This window comes from Girardinichthys multiradiatus, chromosome 11 (assembly GCF_021462225.1).
Source record: "Girardinichthys multiradiatus isolate DD_20200921_A chromosome 11, DD_fGirMul_XY1, whole genome shotgun sequence".
In the NCBI taxonomy this organism is placed as follows: Eukaryota; Metazoa; Chordata; class Actinopteri; order Cyprinodontiformes; family Goodeidae; genus Girardinichthys; species Girardinichthys multiradiatus.
Genome location: NC_061804.1, coordinates 12,431,463 through 12,450,730, shown reverse-complemented (window position 1 = coordinate 12,450,730; position 19,268 = coordinate 12,431,463). Strand labels below are relative to the sequence as shown.

The 19,268-nt window shown below is 39.9% G+C and overlaps 1 protein-coding gene across 1 annotated transcript in view; it reads left to right on the top strand.

The window, feature by feature from the left end:
- The window catches only part of jade2 (jade family PHD finger 2), a 215,795-nt gene that overhangs the window by 120,661 nt on the left and 75,866 nt on the right, over window positions 1-19,268 (top strand). The window contains exons 9-10 of the mRNA XM_047378971.1: window positions 1,912-2,352; window positions 3,633-3,797. Coding sequence (XP_047234927.1) covers window positions 1,912-2,352; window positions 3,633-3,797 — 606 coding nt within the window. The remainder of the gene's footprint in view (window positions 1-1,911; window positions 2,353-3,632; window positions 3,798-19,268) is intronic.

Sequence of the window (19,268 nt, the reverse complement as noted above, 5' to 3'; positions counted from 1 at the left end):
CAAATTTGAAGTGTTTTTCTGTCACACAGTGTTTCGAATGTTTGCCAAAGTGGTATATTTTTGTCTCATTTGACAGGAGTACCTTGTCACATGTTTGCACTAGATTTTATTTAGCGGAGTCCAAGTACCCCTAAAGGGCTAAAATAAAAATACATGCCAGATTTATTTCAATGCAAAACATTTTGAAAACCATGTTTCTTTCTCCTTCCACTTCACAATTGTAAACATTGCTGTGTGGGTCCATCACATAAATGTTTAGTGGTTTCTGGTTGCAACAGGACAAAAGGTTTTAATTGTCTGATCATCATCATCACCTACTTTATTCATATAACGCTTTATTTCAGCTGTGACTGGTGTTAAAGTGCTAAACAATGGGGATAAATGGAATAAGAAAAACATCAAATAAAATAACAAAGCTAAACGCACAACAATGTAAATAAATTAAAAACTCAATACAAAACATAATAAAAACCGAACAACGAAAGAGAAAAAATCAATACCTGTCAAACTTGAGAAAGATCAAACCTCAGCTAGGTTGAAGGCCAATGAGGAAAAATCAGTTTTTAGACGAGTTTTAAAAAGGGACAGTGAAGAGCCCTGTCGAATGAGCAATGGTGAGGCGTTCCATAACCTAGGGGCCCCAATAGAGAAGGCCCTATCCCATCTAAGCTTCCGCTTCCAACTGGGAATGACCAGGAGCAGCTGGTCAGCAAATCTAAGTGACCGAGCTGGAGTGTAGTGGTGGAGAAGCTCATAAGGTGGCGTAAGGCTGTGTAAAACCTTAAAAACAAACAGAAGGACTTTAAAGTATACAGGCAGCAGAGGGAAGCCAGGACAGGGATAATGTGCTCCCTTTTATGTGTTCTTATTACAAGGTGTGCAGCGGCATTTTGAACCAGCTGCAGACGTGTAAGTGAGGACCGGCTGATTCCGAGATAGAGTGAATTACAGTAATCCAGCCGCGATGAAATGAAGGCATGCATTACGGTTTCCAACTGTTGCCTTAAAAGAATAGATTTTACCTTTGCTATTTTTCTCAAATGGTAAAAACTAGGCTTAACTGTGGCCCTTTTTCAGAATCAGAATCAGCTTTATTGCCAAGTTTGTACATACAAACAAGGAATTTGACTCCGGTACACTTTGCTCTTTTGTTTTGTTTTTGCATTACAGAATATACAAATTTACAATGTACAATATACACATATATAATGACTATCAAGTTTAAAATCACTGTCCACCAAGGTGCGTAACTGTGGACTAAAACACATTGCCAGGGGTCTAAATCAACAGGATGGGTCCGATAGGAATTTATTCCAATTTAGAACATTTTTGATGCAACTAAAGAAGAATAAGGAAAAGAGCCGGTGAACTTGGCTCACTCCTACTCTGAGGGTTTAAATCAGAAAGAAGATGAGAGCGAGGTTGTTTGTGAAAATGTCAGACAGGAGTTGTTTCCCAGATGGTGGGGTGTTTAGGAACAGGCAGGTTTTTGTCACTGGGCTCGTATACAAACGCAGCGCAGAGCCCTCCTGCTGAATGTTGAACTCCTCTGACAAGTACAAGCACCAAACCTGCTCCCACACCTACGGGCTCGCACATTCACAAATGTTCATGTACACGTTGCCGACAGCACTTAGCCACAAGGGCTCACACAGGCGGAATCGCACCATGCCAGAGGAGACGCAGTGGGAGGCTGGCTCTTTGTTTGACCTGTAATGAATAGTGCTGAGAAACACTCACACACTGAAACTATCACAACTTACCAAAATGCCAGCAGAAATGGGGGATCCGTGGTTGTTGTGACCTGGTTTCTCTTTCTGCTTTGTTGCACTTCTTCTGAAAGAGTAAATGGGCAGAAAACGACACTTGGAAGCAGACAGTGAAAAGTGTTTTGTTTTTTTTCCCTGACAGTGCTCCATGCCCTCCTGTATCGTGGCCTTCCATGTGACATGCGCCTTCGACCATGGCCTGGAGATGAAGACCATCCTGGCCGAAAACGACGAGGTGCGCTTCAAGTCCTTCTGCCTGGAGCACAGCTCCACCACCAACACAACCAGTGTGACCAACGGAAACCACGCGCTCACTTCGACCTCCAATGGAGCGGCCAGACCCGACCGGGCTGCCGGCTCTGAACTACGGCCAGAGCAACACCACGAGCTAAGCAGCTGCGGCGACTCGGAGCAAAGCAGAGTATCTCACCTGGTGTCGGCGGCAGAGCGAGCCGAACGGGACCAGCTGGAGAGAGAGAAGGTGAGCCAGAGGAAACAGAAGCTCCAGGAGCTGGAGGATGAGTTTTACAGACTGGTGGACCCAAATGAAGTCGCTGAAAACCTCGGGCTGCCGCTTTTACAGGTAAGCTCACCTGCTGAGAAGAATGAAGTCATAAGCAACAATTAATGTCATTCACCACCATCAGTATCAACATAACAGGTGGTTAATTATGAAGCACACATTGTTGGGTTGGTGAAATGACTCAGTGATGACGAGGTCCAAATAGCAACACTTGTTCTTACTAAGAGGCAGGACATATGCAAACACTACAGGCTCAGTATGACTGATGTTCAAGCATTCGATCCTTAGTAAGGAACCAAAAAGCTGGAGCTGCTGTGATTGATGTGAACTAGAACTTCACCTGGTCTTAGTTCCATTATGGCACCAACTTGTAGAAATATGATAAATTTTCACTGCACTGCAAATATGTGCTCATACAGGTGTAGCTCACTAAATTATTATAATCGAAAACTTCATTTATTTTAGGAATTCATTCCAAAGACCCGTTTGGTTCGAATAATTTTGATGATTATTGAGCAACAGCTACTGTAAACCCAGAATTCTGATTCTTAAAAAAAAAAAAATACAGCATAGGACCAATATAAAATGATTTTTAACACATAAATGTTATTTTATTGCCTACACAATCACTGCTGACTTGACAGTTGTACTGCAGACCATCACACAAGGAGGGTAAGCCACAAACAACTAAAGAAAGGCCCCAGACGTAGGGCAGTAGAGAGCGGTTATGTTGAGGAGTTTTGCACCCTACAGGGCTGAGCTCCAAATCCCAGGTGCATGAGGCGGAAAGCACAATAAAGTACAGTAGGTAAATGGAGCCGCACAATTGATCGAATGTAAATTGTCATCACAGTAACAATTTTTACTGTGCAATCACAAAGGACTGCATGGATACAATATGTTATAGGACATTATATTTCAAGTGCCATGCCTGTCACTTTCACTGTGTTTAATGCCCACACTGTAATGCTAAATATTAAAACATGGCGATGAAGGAAACAGAGTCAGGAAAAAGTGACTTAACTCTGATTGATGTCACCATCTCAACATTCAGCAGAAGTATCCCAGTTACATGTTTTTTTTCTGAAAGGGTGCAGCCCTATAAATAAGTGAATAAATAAAAGGTTGAGTTATGTTCAGAATTTTAAATTTACCTATAAACATAAATTATTTTAGTTTTACTGTGTGTGAGCTGAACTTTAAATTGGGTCCTTTAAAGGGGGAGCCTGCACAGCTCTGACTTTATAGTTCCCAAAGGTTAACAGGTTATTATTACACTGCATCCAAATAGCACAAACAATGTTTATTAAACACAATATGAATGCATATTTCTTTTTCAGGTGGATTTCTTATATCAGTTCTGGAAGTTAAAGAGGAAGGGCAACTTCAATCAGCCTCTGGTCACTTTAAAAAGAGACGAGGTGGACAACCTGGCCCAACAGGAGCAGGACGTCCTCTACAGACGCCTCAAGCTCTTCACGCATCTCCGTCAGGACTTGGAAAGGGTGAGTAGGACAAGTAAAAGCCTATATGTGGCGAGTATGAAGACAGTAAAGCTTATTTGTGGGTGCAAAGTCATTGCAAGATCCCACTCTTGGGAACACTTTGTTATTCCCTGGTGAAAAAGAGGCTCATGTTTGAACTGTCACCACTGAAGGAAATGCTGTAGGTCCAAGAAACGGACGGTTGTTCTGGTGAAGGCCTGGGATAACCTCTGATTCTAAGCCTGCTTCCAGGTTCCATTTGGTTTAGAGCTGTTGTGTTTTTGGTGAGAAGAAAAGCTTCCAGTTAAACTTGCGAATGTAGTGAAATTTTCTTTTGTCTTTGTTGGACACCAGAGGATGGCAAGAAGAATACAAATGTGTTGCTATTTCAGTCCAAAAAAGCTGAAGTGGACACTTGGATAAAAAATACAGCAAACCTGGTATTTTCTGATTAGTTTTGGTGAATGGAGGCAGCCTTTACACATCTAAAAGGAGTTGGAATACCTCTAACACTAACTGGGATTATTTAACATGTGGGAGAAAGCTGATTGGTTGGGGTAAATGGTATTCAGTAATGTTTTAAAGAACCTCTTCATCTGACTGATACATTTGTATATCATTAATGAGAGTCTTATTAAAGTGAAATGAGGGATTCAGGTTTGTTCCCAGAGGTTCTTTAACCAATCAGGTACTGGATGAGCTTTGGGTTCCCTACAGTCTGCAAAACTATGGAAAACATGGAATATGATTTTAAAGTTTTTTATGTTTGGTTTGGTCTGAAAAAGAATGTGGAGTATGGAAAAACAATTGTACTTTTAGATGTTTTTAATCTATCCAATTGTCTAAACACTAGTTTGTCCATCAATTCATTGATCCCATCCATCCGTCTTTTTATCAATCTTTCCATTCATCCAAGCTTTTGTCAATCACTATACATCTTTATGTCCATCACTAATTGTCTGTCCATTCATACCTCCTTTAGTCAACTGTTCATCAATACCTTTCTTCATCTGTCTATGCATTTTTCCATCCTATGTCCATCCATTAACCTCATGTCCTCTTGGTCAACTAATCCATCCATCAACCATTCATTCATCTTTATGTTGCCTATCTATTGAGATTTTCTATTTATAAACCAGAACAGTGCATATTAATGAACAGATAAATAATATTTGTAATTATGCCAGATTGTGGTCCCAGGCTAATCCCCGTCTTTCTGTCCCTTAGCAGGTTAATGCTTACATCGAAACATACATAATCATGCATTAAACGTATGACGGGAATCCGCTTAGAAGTGAACATACAAAACATCAACGTAAAAAATAAAACCAAAGTGAAAGTGCAGGAAAACATTGATCATTCCATCCATCCATCAACTTTCTGGGTTTTGCAGGTTCGAAATTTAAAGACCTGACCACTAAATTCTGGAAAAGTCTGGAATTTTCATGTGAAGAATCTGAAGTAACAATGTAAAACTTGGAACCTTCCAAGGGCCTTTGCTGATACTCCTCACTGCATAAATTCAGATAAAACATTGGAGGAGATAAATCCTAACTGCCCTGTCATTACCCAGTTTCTCACATAGATTACTCACCATGCCTGTAATGTTGCTCCTGGCTAGTGTTTAGAGTATGATCCTGTGGTAGCTGACTGGCATTTTCTGCTCTAGAAACCTTTTTCTGACCCTGCAGTCGTACGATTCACCAACACATTTGCACTGGATGCCTCACAGCCATTACCAAAAATCGTCTGCAGTCTGAGTTCAGTGGGGTGGAGATAAATGAGGTTTGCTAAAGAGGGAAGACCTGGTTTGATGCTTTTTACTTTGAATCAATTTTTGAGATCATTAAGGCAATCTAAGATGCATTTCATCTCATGGTATTGGGTTCTGATGACCCAATCACCAGCTACCTCCAAAGAAACCTTCATAACCACTTAGCAATCAATTTTCTGTCAGCAGACCGTAAACTAAACATTCTGGTTTCTTCCCTCATTTCTCTGGCATGTGTTTTCATGCAGTCCATTTGGCCTGCTCTGAACTGGTTTGGTTTAACTCGGCTGATTTAATTTGGCTCACAGTGGGACAACCATCTGGCAATTAGGCGGCTGCGTTTCAACAAGATGACTTAAAATTCTGCACCAGACTGAAAAATAAAATGCAAAGAAGCACAAAAATAGAGGCTGTCCTATTTCCTTTTAGCTTCCTGCCTCGTCTCCGCTTGGAAGAGTAGTTGACCTCCAGGATCTCACAGGATTCATTTAGTTTTTGAAGAACAAGTCTTGGCATCTTTGCTTAAAATAATTAAGTAAATAAATCCAACTAACGTCTCTTTAACATTAGCAAATATTGACGTATTGGAATAGACAAACGGATAACAATAACATACAGAGTGGATTTATTTGGTTGTTTTCAATCTAACATACCTTAAATGATAAACATAAGTTTACAGAGACATTTGCTTCATATAGGCTTGTGTAACTGTAGCTACACCACACTTGCCTCCAGCGGTCAGGCTTTATTGATCGTTGCAGACCTTGCTAACCTTCTGACCAGTCAGCGTGTCCATCGACTCAATAGCTCTTCTCCCTCCGGACTGCCCGTTATTGATGTGTGAGTTGTGAGGTGAACCATACCACTTCAAGTCTCTAAAGTCACCTCAGTTTATCCCATCAATAAGAGGTCGAACTGCTGATTTCATGTAGTCTTGACAGCATGTAAAATGTCACAAAAACAGCGATCTGAATGGGTGCTTACATTTAAACTAACAGGAGACATTGGGATTATTTGGCATCCAAATGCTGCACATTTATGCAGAAACTTCTGAAATCCAATGTTCTTCACGAGGAGTGATACATCATTTTCCTCTAGTCTTAGGTTTTGGCGCAGAAGTAACGGGTCTAAAAGGGAAACAGACATCCCTCTCACACAGTGAGACACCTTTAATGTGGAGTTGAGGTGGTACTACTTTACGTCTTTTGATCTCCAACAAAACCCCACCGTCTTTGTAACAACCCCTTCTCATATTTCTATAACATTACATCACTGTAGTTATAGAGGTGCGCCAAGAAAAGACCTCTCTGACACGTGCACATCTCTGTCTTCACAACAGACCCCGAGCCATCTATCCATCCGCTGCTCCATCCTTCAGTCACTCGTGAACAAAACATATTTAAACTCTGCTTGAGGTAGAGACTGACCTCCGACCTGGAGTCGAATGTTCTTCCACCTTTTTCGGTTCAGAACACTGGCTTCAAACTTAGGAGCGGTTGATCCGTTTTATACTCTCCGGCAAACTGCTTCGGAGCCCGCTGGGTTTTACTTGCCTCTCATTCTTTTAAAGGCATCTAGCTAAATGCGTTTTAATGTCTAAATGTAGATTAAAAAAAATTTCTAAACACCACAATCATTGTATTTATGACAATTGTGATAATGATAAATACTACTCGTACTCGTCGTCTTCCACTTATCCGGGACCGGGTCGCGGGGGCAGCAGACTCAACAGAGACACCCAGACGTCCCTCTCCCCAGACACCTCCTCCAGCTCCTCCAGGGGGAGCCCAAGGCGTTCCCAGGCCAGTCAAGAGACATAGTCCCTCCAGCGTGTCCTGGGCCGTCCCCTGGGCCTCCTCCCAGTGGGACTTGCCTGGAACACCTCCCGAGGAAGGCGTCCAGGAGGCATAAATAAATACTATTATGTTACAAATAAGTACTTGGGTGTTGGATTTTTTGTATTGCAAAAAAAAATGGAGCTCAATTAACATCTTCGATCTTTTGCAGTTACAAAATACCTGATAAGCTGTCAACTGTATAGAAAGTTATGCTGATTTCAGACCATAATCAGAATATTATTTTAATCAGATGTTTATATTTATGAGGCATGTTGGAGTGAAGCTGTTCGGTCTCTGGCTCTTCCAGATGGAGTCACAGTCTGAGAGAAAGCCATATTGATTCTTTGTGTTGCTGGCAGGATTGATCTCCACTTGGTCGCATATTGTCCGAACGAGAGTAGACAGCTCACTGCAGCTGATGCTACTCGTTGTCAATAAGCTGTACGAGCTCCCTAACACTTCTGTCTTCTTTACTTTCACTCCCCCTACACTTCCCATCCTTTATCTTGTCTTTCTTCTCTTAAACGTGGCCTGTCTTTTTATCTTACCTCGAAGTATCACACATATCAGCTTTAGCTCATATTTTCGACCTTTATTCTTGCACTGAGGTCTTTGCAGATGTTGCATCAGTGTTTTAATGCAAGGTGTTTTCTCTAAAGATGAATTCTTTTGATGCCGTTGTGTTTTTGGGTCTGTTTGTGTGGGAGAGCATATTCCAAACATCTCAGGATTTTTTCTGTCAAATTGAAAAATCTTCATGCTGCCATTCAGTATCCCTGGACCCCGACCCAATCAGGTGCGGCGGCCGAACCCTTCAAGCCTGCTGCTTTTGTGAATAAATGTGAGTATGTACTGGCATATTTTTGCTGGTGCTGGAAAATCCAGAGGGCTAATGTTGGGGTGGATTATCCCCCCTCCTCTTCATCTTTGAAGTGCTGCAAATAGAACGAATTGCACCGTACTGTCCCTAATGCACTGGTGAGCTCTCTCTGTTTCTGCACTCCCCTCCTGAGTGCTACCCAAAAAAATCTTGTCCCTTGTCAATATCACCACATTACTCATCCAATCAGTATGCAACAAGTCAAAGCAATGTGATTGGATGTAGAAGGCTGCTTTTATTATTATCTTGATTCAAAGGTATAAATATAAATAACTTGGAGGATATTGTTGCTTTACACTTTAGGTTTTTTTTGAAACTGTAATTAGGCTGCATTAAAAAAAAAAACAGTAAGATTGATAGTTTGTTTTATATTATTTCTTTATATCTTCCTCTCTGGAGTTTTCCAGGACTTGTCAATTCTTTCATTATACCAGGCGTATGGGTCCTTCCAGAACCAGAAAAGAATTTAGTCATCATACCTTTTGAAAGGTCTACCCTGTACTTTATATTTTTCTGTCATGCATTTAAAAAAACATTTAATGAACCATTAAATTTGATTCGTCCAGCTCAACGATTAAAGTTAGACCTTTTTAATGAAATGTTTTATTTGTTGTCTGCTATGCTTAGTGCAACCCTGTCATGAACACTTGGAAGGCTGAAAAACTACATTAACAAAAAAATGTTTAATATCTTTTACCATTAAGACAAGAAAGTTCACACTGGTTCAGAATTCAATCGATATAAAGATTCCACTTATTTAAAGAAATTTGGAAATCTAGCTTGCCTAACTTCTCAATAGTCACACTAAGGCTGCACGATAATTATGGTGAATGTCCTAATAATCATATGACTTGTGATAGGTAAACAGTATAAATGTATTTCTGCTAAGGGTGCACCGATTGCAGTGTTCTGGCCAATCACCAATTGGGGATCTTTAAAAAGCCTGACCTTCCGATTCTGATTTTGGCCGATACCAATTGTTTTTAAATAATTGACACTGTCAGGTGTTATAAGGTCACAATACACCTTCAAAGTTCCTGTCTTATTTTATTGAAAAACATTGAACGATACCCGTGAAACAATACAAACTTGTTTTAACTGCACATAAGGTAATGCTCTCAAATGTAAATGAGAAGTTTAGAGCATTGCAGTTCCTTTAGTCTTTCATTTTTCACATTTTAAAAACAAACAAAACTTGCACAATCGGTTGGACAAGCAGATAAGATACCCAAAATTAACTTAAGGAAATCGGGGCCGATCGATTGGTGCACCCTTAATTTCTGCTTTGGGTTTGTTGGCGCAATGAATCATGAAAATATTGTCACTGCAATATCACTGTGTGCAATATTCATATAGCAAAGGACTGTTTGGAGCGCAATAACTGTTTCCTAATATACAGTATTACAGGTGCTATGAGCTTGCATCTTACATGTTAGTGTAATATTTAGCCAGTGGTACAGTCTCACTGCAGCAGATGCTCAAACCAGACACAAATGCCTAAAATGCTAAAGGTTATAGAGTGATAGAAGCACAGATAAGACGGTGAGTAAAGAAGAAAATGGGCATATATCACAACTGATATCATCACAATATTTACCAATATTATCACCATCACAAAATGTTTTATGATCATGGAGCCCTAGATTAAACCAATCAATTATAAGAAATATTAATATTTGTGTGCATTAAACTTGCTCTAAAAATGTGTCTTCACAACGACGGCAATAAAACAATATACGTTGTATAACATACAGAACATACATTTTTTTTTAACTGTTCTAGTACTATGAAACAAACCTGGTCTGTATAGATATTTTAGATAAATTTGCATCAAAACAATTAAACCAAACTGTCTAACCGTCATACTTCTCCTCTAACATAATGGTGGTTATGCTTGTCAGAACTATGAAACCTACAGCAGTTATAAGAGCAAGTCAGAGAGCCAAACGTGTCAGATAAGAAAGGCCAACTCGGGAATATTAAACATAAACCTTTGATTTGTTTTGTTGGACTGGAAAGCAGCCACAAAGAACAAAAGTGTGTTTATATTCCCCAGAGGTATGTAATAATCTGCCAAGAATTTTATTGACTTAGGTTTAATTTCCCAGTGAATACAAGAATAATGAAAATCTAACTTATGCAGCCATAAAAGTCAGGGAAGGCAGGTTTCTGCAGTAAATACTCATAGGTTGGATAATTTAACTACATTTTTGTTACATTTTCAGCATGATGTTTAATTAAGGCTCATGACTATGGTTTTGACTTCTAATGATCATATATGCCTGACTAAATCTAAAGGCAAAAGAATATACAAGTTTACATTATATCCACTGGAATTTAAAAAAATTATCTTTATCTCAAAAATACATTAATTTCTGTCTGTTTTTTCACAGAGAACTAACATTTTGCCCTTGAATTGTCAAATATCCTGACACGAATTTAGATTATAAGGAGTGTTTAAGCAGTAGTGGTGCAAAGAGCAGAGCCAGTAGCTCCATGTTACAGTAACACATTTTCATATTGGAAAAACATAATTCAAAGGGACTATAAAGCAGCTTTTGAATCCGGATTTAATTTTTAAAGGGTATATAAAACAATACAAGCCCATCTGGGCCTGTGTGAAAAGGTAATTACAACTCCTTGGAAAATCATGAGTTAATCACAGATTTTGGAAAGCCACACCGAGGTCTAAATACTGTTAGAGCTGTAGAACCAAGCACTTGCTTAAATAATAATATGTCTCACAACATGAAGTAGGCTAAATGATCCCAAAAAGGTGTAAAGATGTTTTAAAACAAAGGAGAAAAACTGTTACTGACATCTATTAGTCTGAAAAGGATTACAAAGCCTTTTTTAAGGTTTTGGTACTCCAGCAAACCATAGTGAGAGCCATTATCCACAGACAAAGAAAACATGGAACCGTTTCCTCACACAGGAGGTCACAAACAAGCCCAGAACAACATCCAAAGCACTGCAGGCATCATTAAGGTCAGAGTTCATGATTCAACAACAAAAAAGAGGGACTGGAAGAAATGGCCTCTATGGGAAACTAGACATAACTGATGGAACCGTGAATTCTGCTCCATAGCAGAAAAAAGTCAGACCATCGGGTCATCTTAGGCTCAAGCAGCAGGACAAAGATCCAAATCACACCAGGAAGTCTGAATAACAAAACAGTCAGTCATTTTATACCGCTTCTTCCATAGTGGCACTGTAGGAGAGAACAGGTTAAAGAGAAATGCAGGGTGAGGAATTTTAGGCCCAAAAAGGCCAGCTCGACCTGGTTCATTAGGAAAGCAGGTGTGAAATTATCTTGTCATGCCTCATTTCCACCTGTATTTTTTCATATTTAAAGCTACTTGAATCAAACCATTGCAGTCACCCTTTTCCCACCTGTCAATGCCCAGGAGCTGCAGCCAAGGCTGGCAGAGCGTTTGATGGCACGGCGCCATTCTGTGTCCTGCCCTCTGCTCTCTCACTGGAAATACTTGGCAAGCCTCTCAGAGCGTGAACAGAAAAGTACACTTATGAAACGGTCTACTCGAGGAACGGAGAGCAAAGGGGTGTTTTTGATTATAAGCAGCTAACACTTGTTTTATATAACTCCCTTATCCCTCTTTTGACCTCCTTGATGTCTAAGAAACGGCAATAGACGCAGAAGAGAAATCATGTTCAATAATATGGAGGGGTAATTATGGAATACAGTTAGGGGTAGAAGGAGAAATATGTGGATGGAGGCCAGTGGTAAGCTTTAGGATGCCTGTTTGGAAGCAGCAGGTAAACTTTGTTGGTACACTGTGTTCAGAGGCCACAGGGAAGAAAGTTGGTTCAGCCTTGGCAGCAGGTTACAATTTCACAGCTTGTTTGCTTTCCACAAACCTCCCCTGGTGCTTGTGTTTGAAAAGAACAGAGAGGAAGTCTGGAGGCCAAGTAAAGAGAGTCTGGAAAACTGGTGTATATACAAGCTGGAGGTCATGTGTACTTTTTATGGTTATGCAAAACAGCCTCGATGGAGGGCCAAAAGGGACAAAATTAAATAAATAAAAAATATATCATGAAGTAAATAAATGTGAATGTCCCTTGAAAAACATAAATTTAATGTCCCAATAAATTATTAAATATACATTTAAATGATTAAATTAATAATTAAATGTCTTTTTTTTATATAAATGCATTTAAAAATGCATAAAATTATTTAACTCTATATTTATTTATCTATTTCATGGCTCCCCTGCAGTACTACCATTATTGTCATAAAAAAATAAATACAATGAAATAAAGAAATTTTAAAAAACTGTCTGGTGCCATCAAACTCAGTGGGCGGGACTAACATTAATTTTGTGATCCTGTGGCAGCTTCCTCCACGCAGGACTTCAATGATCTCTCTTGTGAACTGGTTAGAGAAATTCTACACCAAGCTAGTGATGTAGAAGCTGGAGTTGCTCACCCTGAGTTTGTGGTTAAAAAAAAAAGAAACTGGAAGAATTTCTTAAAGTTATTGGAGTTATTTTGCCACATTTCCAGTGAAGACATTGACCTCAGAGTCGTAGCAAGCTTGAAAGAAGCTGTCTGAGCTTGCTGTGTGAAGCAGCCAATCAGATGTCAGGGTCTGTTGAGGAGTTGCCCTAACACCGCCTATGAGTTTGAAGGGTCAAGTTGACAGTTTAAATGATTTAATGATGACTCTGCTGCACTGCAGTCATGAAATAAATCAACATAGAGTAAAATTATATTTATTTTTAAATGAATTAATTTAAAGAAAACTACAATTAACTATTTAATTTAACAATTTAAAAGACGGTGGCTTTAGTCCTCATTGCAGACCGGTCGAGTTCCAGCCTGTTGACATTTGCTGCATGTCTTCCCTCTTCTACCTCCATCCCATTTCCTGTCAGCTCACTGACAGGAAATGGCCACTCGAGCTGCAAAAAATATATTTTAAAAAAATTTAGAAGGTATATTTAATTACTTAATGGGCCATTGAATTATTTAATTGTGCATTTTAATTATTTAAGGATGTATTAAATAAATAAATGGTCAATTTATTTATTTCATGGGACATTAATATTTATTCAATTCATGATATATTTATTTAATTATGTCCCTTTTTGGCCCTCCATAGGAATCTACCACAAGAAGTCTATTTAAATTTTTTTTATTGACTTGGACACAACTATAACAGTCTCTAGAAATGCCCAACAAATTACAGCAAAGTTGCTCTTTTTTTTATCATTTTGAGTCATGTAACGTGCTGGGTTTTGAAATGTTGGCAGCCTGTGTGGATCTCATCCTCAGTATGATGATGCCATCCTCTGAATTGTTGCTAACAACCTACAGGTGCAAATAAAGTATCCTTGAGCATTTTTGTAGTTTCTTAGTTAATGTTAGAGGGTTTTCATTCTCTAAGGAATACACACAGACACCTGTTTTAGAAATGCTAACCCCACTAACCATTGTGATCATTAATATCAGACACTCAAGACTGTTTGAAATGTCAACTCCAAATCATTTTGTCTTTGTTTTGAAAAAGTAATAAAACTCTGTGACTGCTCTTTCACACACACAGTGTGACGTCACCTTTTCTCACAATACAAACAATTAAGAACCACTCATGGAAGAAAGTCTCACAAGACAAACTTTGAAGGCTGTTGATTCTTTTTTTTCCCAAACCAAGGTTCGGAAATCAGCCACGACTCTTCAATCAGTGCATCTCTAATCTGTTGTAGATCTTACTTCTAAAATCTCTGTACCCTTTTTGAGTTCAGAGTTTCACATGAGAACGCTGTGTGGGGAACAAAAGAAGCAGTAGATGACCTGACTATTTAGGTCATGTCCAGGTTGAGCTCAGTTCACACACATTTAAAGTAGAATACCTTGAATTAGGAACTGGTACTAACTAAGGGGCAAAATGGGAACAAAAGTTGCATTTTTCAGTACTTACAGTGCCTTGCGAAAGTACTCAGCCCCCTTGAACTTTTCAACCTCTTGCCACATTTCAGGCTTCAAACATTAAGATATAAAATTCAAATTTTTTGTGAAGAATCAACAAGTGGAATGAAATTTATTGGATGTGTCAAACTTTTTTAACAAATAAACTGAAAAGTGAGGCGTGCAATATTATTCGGCCCCTTTACTTTCAGTGCAGCAAACTCACTTCAGAAGTTCAGTGAGGATCTCTGAATGATCCAATGTTGTCCCAAATGACTGATGATGATAAATAGAATCCACCTGTGTCATTCGGATCACCTTTTGTGGTTCATTTTAAGTTCATTACACTCATCTGACTTATGCAGATGCAAACCCGTCAGCCCGGGTGTTGTATGCTCGCCAGCCGCTCCTCTGGCATTGAACCACCTCTGCTGTTATGCAACGTTAGGCCGGGTCAGAAAGAGGACAGAGGTTTGAATAGAGAGTCAAACCCTCTGATTCTATGCCTGTCATACGATCCCTCTTTCGCCTCTCCACTCACACATTCTGCACTCCACTGACACTTCACTTAAATACCCATGTCAGCTTTATAAGCGCAGCATAGACAGTGCAAATCAGCTAATCTCCAACAACTGTGGAGGTATGAGGTGCCTCCATGCACACTTTACCCACATAGCTGAAGAGGGTGGTTCTTGCTCTGGGCCAGACGGTCCGAGTCATACAGCAGACAGGCGCACCCTGTTGGATCAGCATCAAACCTGGCCCTTCACACAGCAGCTTTGCTTCCAAACCTAATACTAGCTCAAAATCCCGTCCTCTTAAGGCTGCTGGCTGTTTCCAAGATTCTTCAGGTTACTTGGAGAGGTCCAAGACAATTTTCTTTCTGTGTACAGTCAATAGTTACTAATAAATCTCAAGATTCAATGGGGAGTTTAATTGTTTTACCAGCCGTCAAGGTCTCTGTCGTACATTCGTGACTGACCGGGAAGTCGGTTTAGATTTATTCCAGATGTGAAGGCTAGTGTAATGTGACCTCCTAAGGGAAGCAGTCTGGTCTATTCTACAGCTCTGTGCTGTGTATAAGCTGTTTTCTAGATAAACTTGCACTGGTAAAGTGTGAGTTTCCAACCTTTCTTCTGCAGGACTTTAGCAAATACTCACTCTTACAGATGGATTCTCCAGAGATACCTCCCATATGTATAAAACGTTCAGAATTATTACATTACAGGATATATAGGCTTAAAAATGTTTTAGGCAGAACACTGACTGATCCGTCTTTGCAAATAAAATTCTGACATCCTGTAACTTTCACATATACTGCTCATTTTATAGAATTCATGCTCAACCATTTTGTATTTGGAATTTGTAAATCAACATATCCAGATAAATCTATTTTAACCACTAATGCAGATATTTCTACCATTTCTCACATTTCGTGAAGCTACAAACGCAAACCTCAGTGTATTTTATTGGGATTTTCTGTGCTTGACCAACACAAAGTAGCGCATAACTGGAAAATATGTGGTTTTTAAAATATTTTACAAATAAATAAGAAAAAGGTTTGGCGTGCCTTTGTATTCAGCTCCTTTGTCTCTGATACACCAAAATAAAATGCAGTGCAACCACTAGAGGCGACTGGTGCTCATTGGGAAGAGTAGTTGTCCTGCAATCCGAAAGCTGTGGGTTTGATTCCAGCTTCCTCTTGTCAGATGGTGATGTGCCCCTTGGCAAAGTACTTAACCCCAAGTTGTCTGCCGATCAGCATATAAATGTGTGTCAAAATACATTGACATGTGTGCTAATAATGTGACAAAATGCGAAAAGGTTCAGAAGATATGAAACACTTATGCAAAGCACTGTATATTCAATTGAATTTATGTAAAAACAAGACAAAGCTGTTTGAAGAGTTCTGTTTCAGCAAAAGTCATGCTCTTGATCTCCAGCACTCACCTGCAGGCCTCCGACTGGTTCTTTGTAAAAGTCAATCTGCAGTTTAAATTATTAAACTTTGCCAAAGCTCAAAACATTTATTGGAAATGTGAGAATGCTCCTTTTCTTCTCGCTTTGATCCACTTACACGTCTGTGGGAGCTAAAGGCAAGAACAGGTTTTGCACCTTCACGTTGCCTCTAGCTCCATTTACTCTGCTGGAAACCGCCTGTTGAGATCCACTGCTGTTTGAAATGCTGTGTGCCAAAATCCAATGTGGAACTCAGCCCCGAGGCGACAAAGGCACAGCGCGCTGATCCTTTGGCTCAGGCCTTTGATATTGCTGTGCCACAAGGTCACAGAGCTGCCTTCCAGGTTACAAGGGGAGATCAGAAACGCTTAATTATGCCAACTACACACACTTTGGGAATACAGAGGGAGGACTAGATCTAGAACGTCTTATATGTGAGGAACAATAAAAAGTTTTGACTTGGTTGGTTTTTCTGAATTTCATGGAATTCAGATAGAAAATAAAATATGCAAGGAAAATTTCAGAATAATTAGTGTATGGCCTCATTTGCAGCTTATTTACTTACCCCGGATGTCTGTTAACACATTGTTTTGAGGTGTTTTGGCTCTTTACTTCACATAAAATAATTCACTGTTAAGATTTGGAAAAATTAGGGATTGGATTGAAATGCACAGTGCTGTGAAGAGTCAAAAAATATCTGCCCCATGCAGATTTATTCCCACCTAAACATTTCAGAAAATCAAACTAAAATGACCGGATTAAATCCAAAATACTGTTTTCAAATTAGGACTGAAAAAGTTATCTAAACCTGGCCAATGGAAAAATTAATTTCCACCTAAACCTAATAACTGCCACTGCCAACCTTGTCAGTTACAACCACCATCGTGTTTATGATAACAGGTAATAAATGTTTAAGATCGCCATGAAGAAATTTGGCTCACATGTCTTTAGAGAGTTATATTGATTCAGACACACTGAAGATTTCTTGAGCATGAACGGCCTGTTTACGGTCATGCCACAGCATCTTTTTTGTCTTGTTTGGTTTGAGCTAGTTAGAGGTGGGCTTCCTGGTGCACTTGAATAATTGTCCTGCTGCATAACCCAAATGTGCTTGAGCTAAAGATCACAGGCTGAGGTTTAAAAATACCCTGTCAGGGTTTTCTGCTAGAGAGCATAATTCATGATACGATCAATTACTGCAAGTTCTGACGCAGCCAAGCAGTTTCAGACTATCACACTACCACCACCATGTTTGACTGTCGGTTGTTTGTTCTTTGTCTGAAGTGCAATGTTATTTGGCGCAGATGTAAGGGGATGGACTTTTTCCAAAAGTTCCACTTTAGTTTCTTCAGTCCATACAATGTTTCCTTTTTTCCTTGGGGGGTCATCAAGATGGTTCCTTTTGGTCAGCATTGGTTTTCACCTTGGAGCTCTCCCATGGATGCCATTTTTGTGCAGTCTCTTTCTCATTGTTGAGTCATAACCACTGACCTTTACTGAGGCAAAAATCCATGTGGCCTATAAATAATTTTGGTCACAAGAGGGTTAAAACCCCACGATGTTAGTCTTAGCACATTTGCTAACCAAATCTGCACCTGTAAATTAAAGGCATGAGCAGTAGTGCATTAGAGCAGCTCCAGCTTCCCTGCTTTGCTGTCTACCTACAGACAAAATCTGAGAATCCAAAAAGGCCTAAAAAGTGAGGGGATACAACGATGACCAAAACAGCCCACATGTGTGCAAACAGCTGAACTTCATCTGTGCTGCTAACACAGCCTCAGCAGTCACTCAGCGCTTGCCTTGAAGGAAAATGCTATCATATAAAAATGCCCAAAATGTGCCTCTAAGAAACACAGTATTAACCTTTTGTTTAACCCTAAATAGAGCTCCATTAAATGACATCAGGATGAGCTGCACTCACTTCAAGTTCAGGTTCAGGAGGGAAACCAGCAACATCTCTCTCCCTGGCGACACCCTCAATATCATTCTGGGGGATCCCAAGGCATTCCTGGTTTTATTAGACAACACATGTTTCATAGAGGAATAACATATACAGGTCCTTCTCAAAATATTAGCATATTGTGATAAAGTTCATTATTTTCCATAATGTCATGATGAAAATTTAACATTCATATATTTTAGATTCATTGCACACTAACTGAAATATTTCAGGTCTTTTATTGTCTTAATACAGATGATTTTGGCATACAGCTCATGAAAACCCAAAATTTCTATCTCACAAAATTAGCATATCATTAAAATTGTCTCTAAACGAGCTATGAACCTAATCATCTGAATCAACGAGTTAACTCTAAACACCTGCAAAAGATTCCTGAGGCCTTTAAAACTCCCAGCCTGGTTCATCACTCAAAACCCCAATCATGGGTAAGACTGCCGACCTGACTGCTGTCCAGAAGGCCTCTATTGACACCCTCAAGCAAGAGGGTAAGACACAGAAAGAAATTTCTGAATGAATAGGCTGTTCCCAGAGTGCTGTATCAAGGCACCTCAGTGGGAAGTCTGTGGGAAGGAAAAAGTGTGGCAGAAAACGCTGCACAACGAGAAGAGGTGACCGAACCCTGAGGAAGATTGTGGAGAAGGGCCGATTCCAGACCTTGGGGGACCTGCGGAAGCAGTGGACTGAGTCTGGAGTAGAAACATCCAGAGCCACCGTGCACAGGCGTGTGCAGGAAATGGGCTACAGGTGCCGCATTCTCCAGGTCAAGCCACTTTTGAACCAGAAACAGCGGCAGAAGCGCCTGACCTGGGCTACAGAGAAGCAGCATTGGAATGTTGCTAAGTGGTCCAAAGTACTTTTTTCGGGTGAAAGCAAATTCTGCATGTCATTCGGAAATCAAGGTGCCAGAGTCTGGAGGAAGACTGGGGAGAAGGAAATGCCAAAATGCCAGAAGTCCAGTGTCAAGTACCCACAGTCAGTGATGGTCTGGGGTGCCGTGTCAGCTGCTGGTGTTGGTCCACTGTGTTTTATCAAGGGCAGGGTCAATGCAGCTAGCTATCAGGAGATTCTGGAGCACTTCATGCTTCCATCTGCTGAAAAGCTTTATGGAGATGAAGATTTCATTTTTCAGCACGACCTGGCACCTGCTCACAGTGCC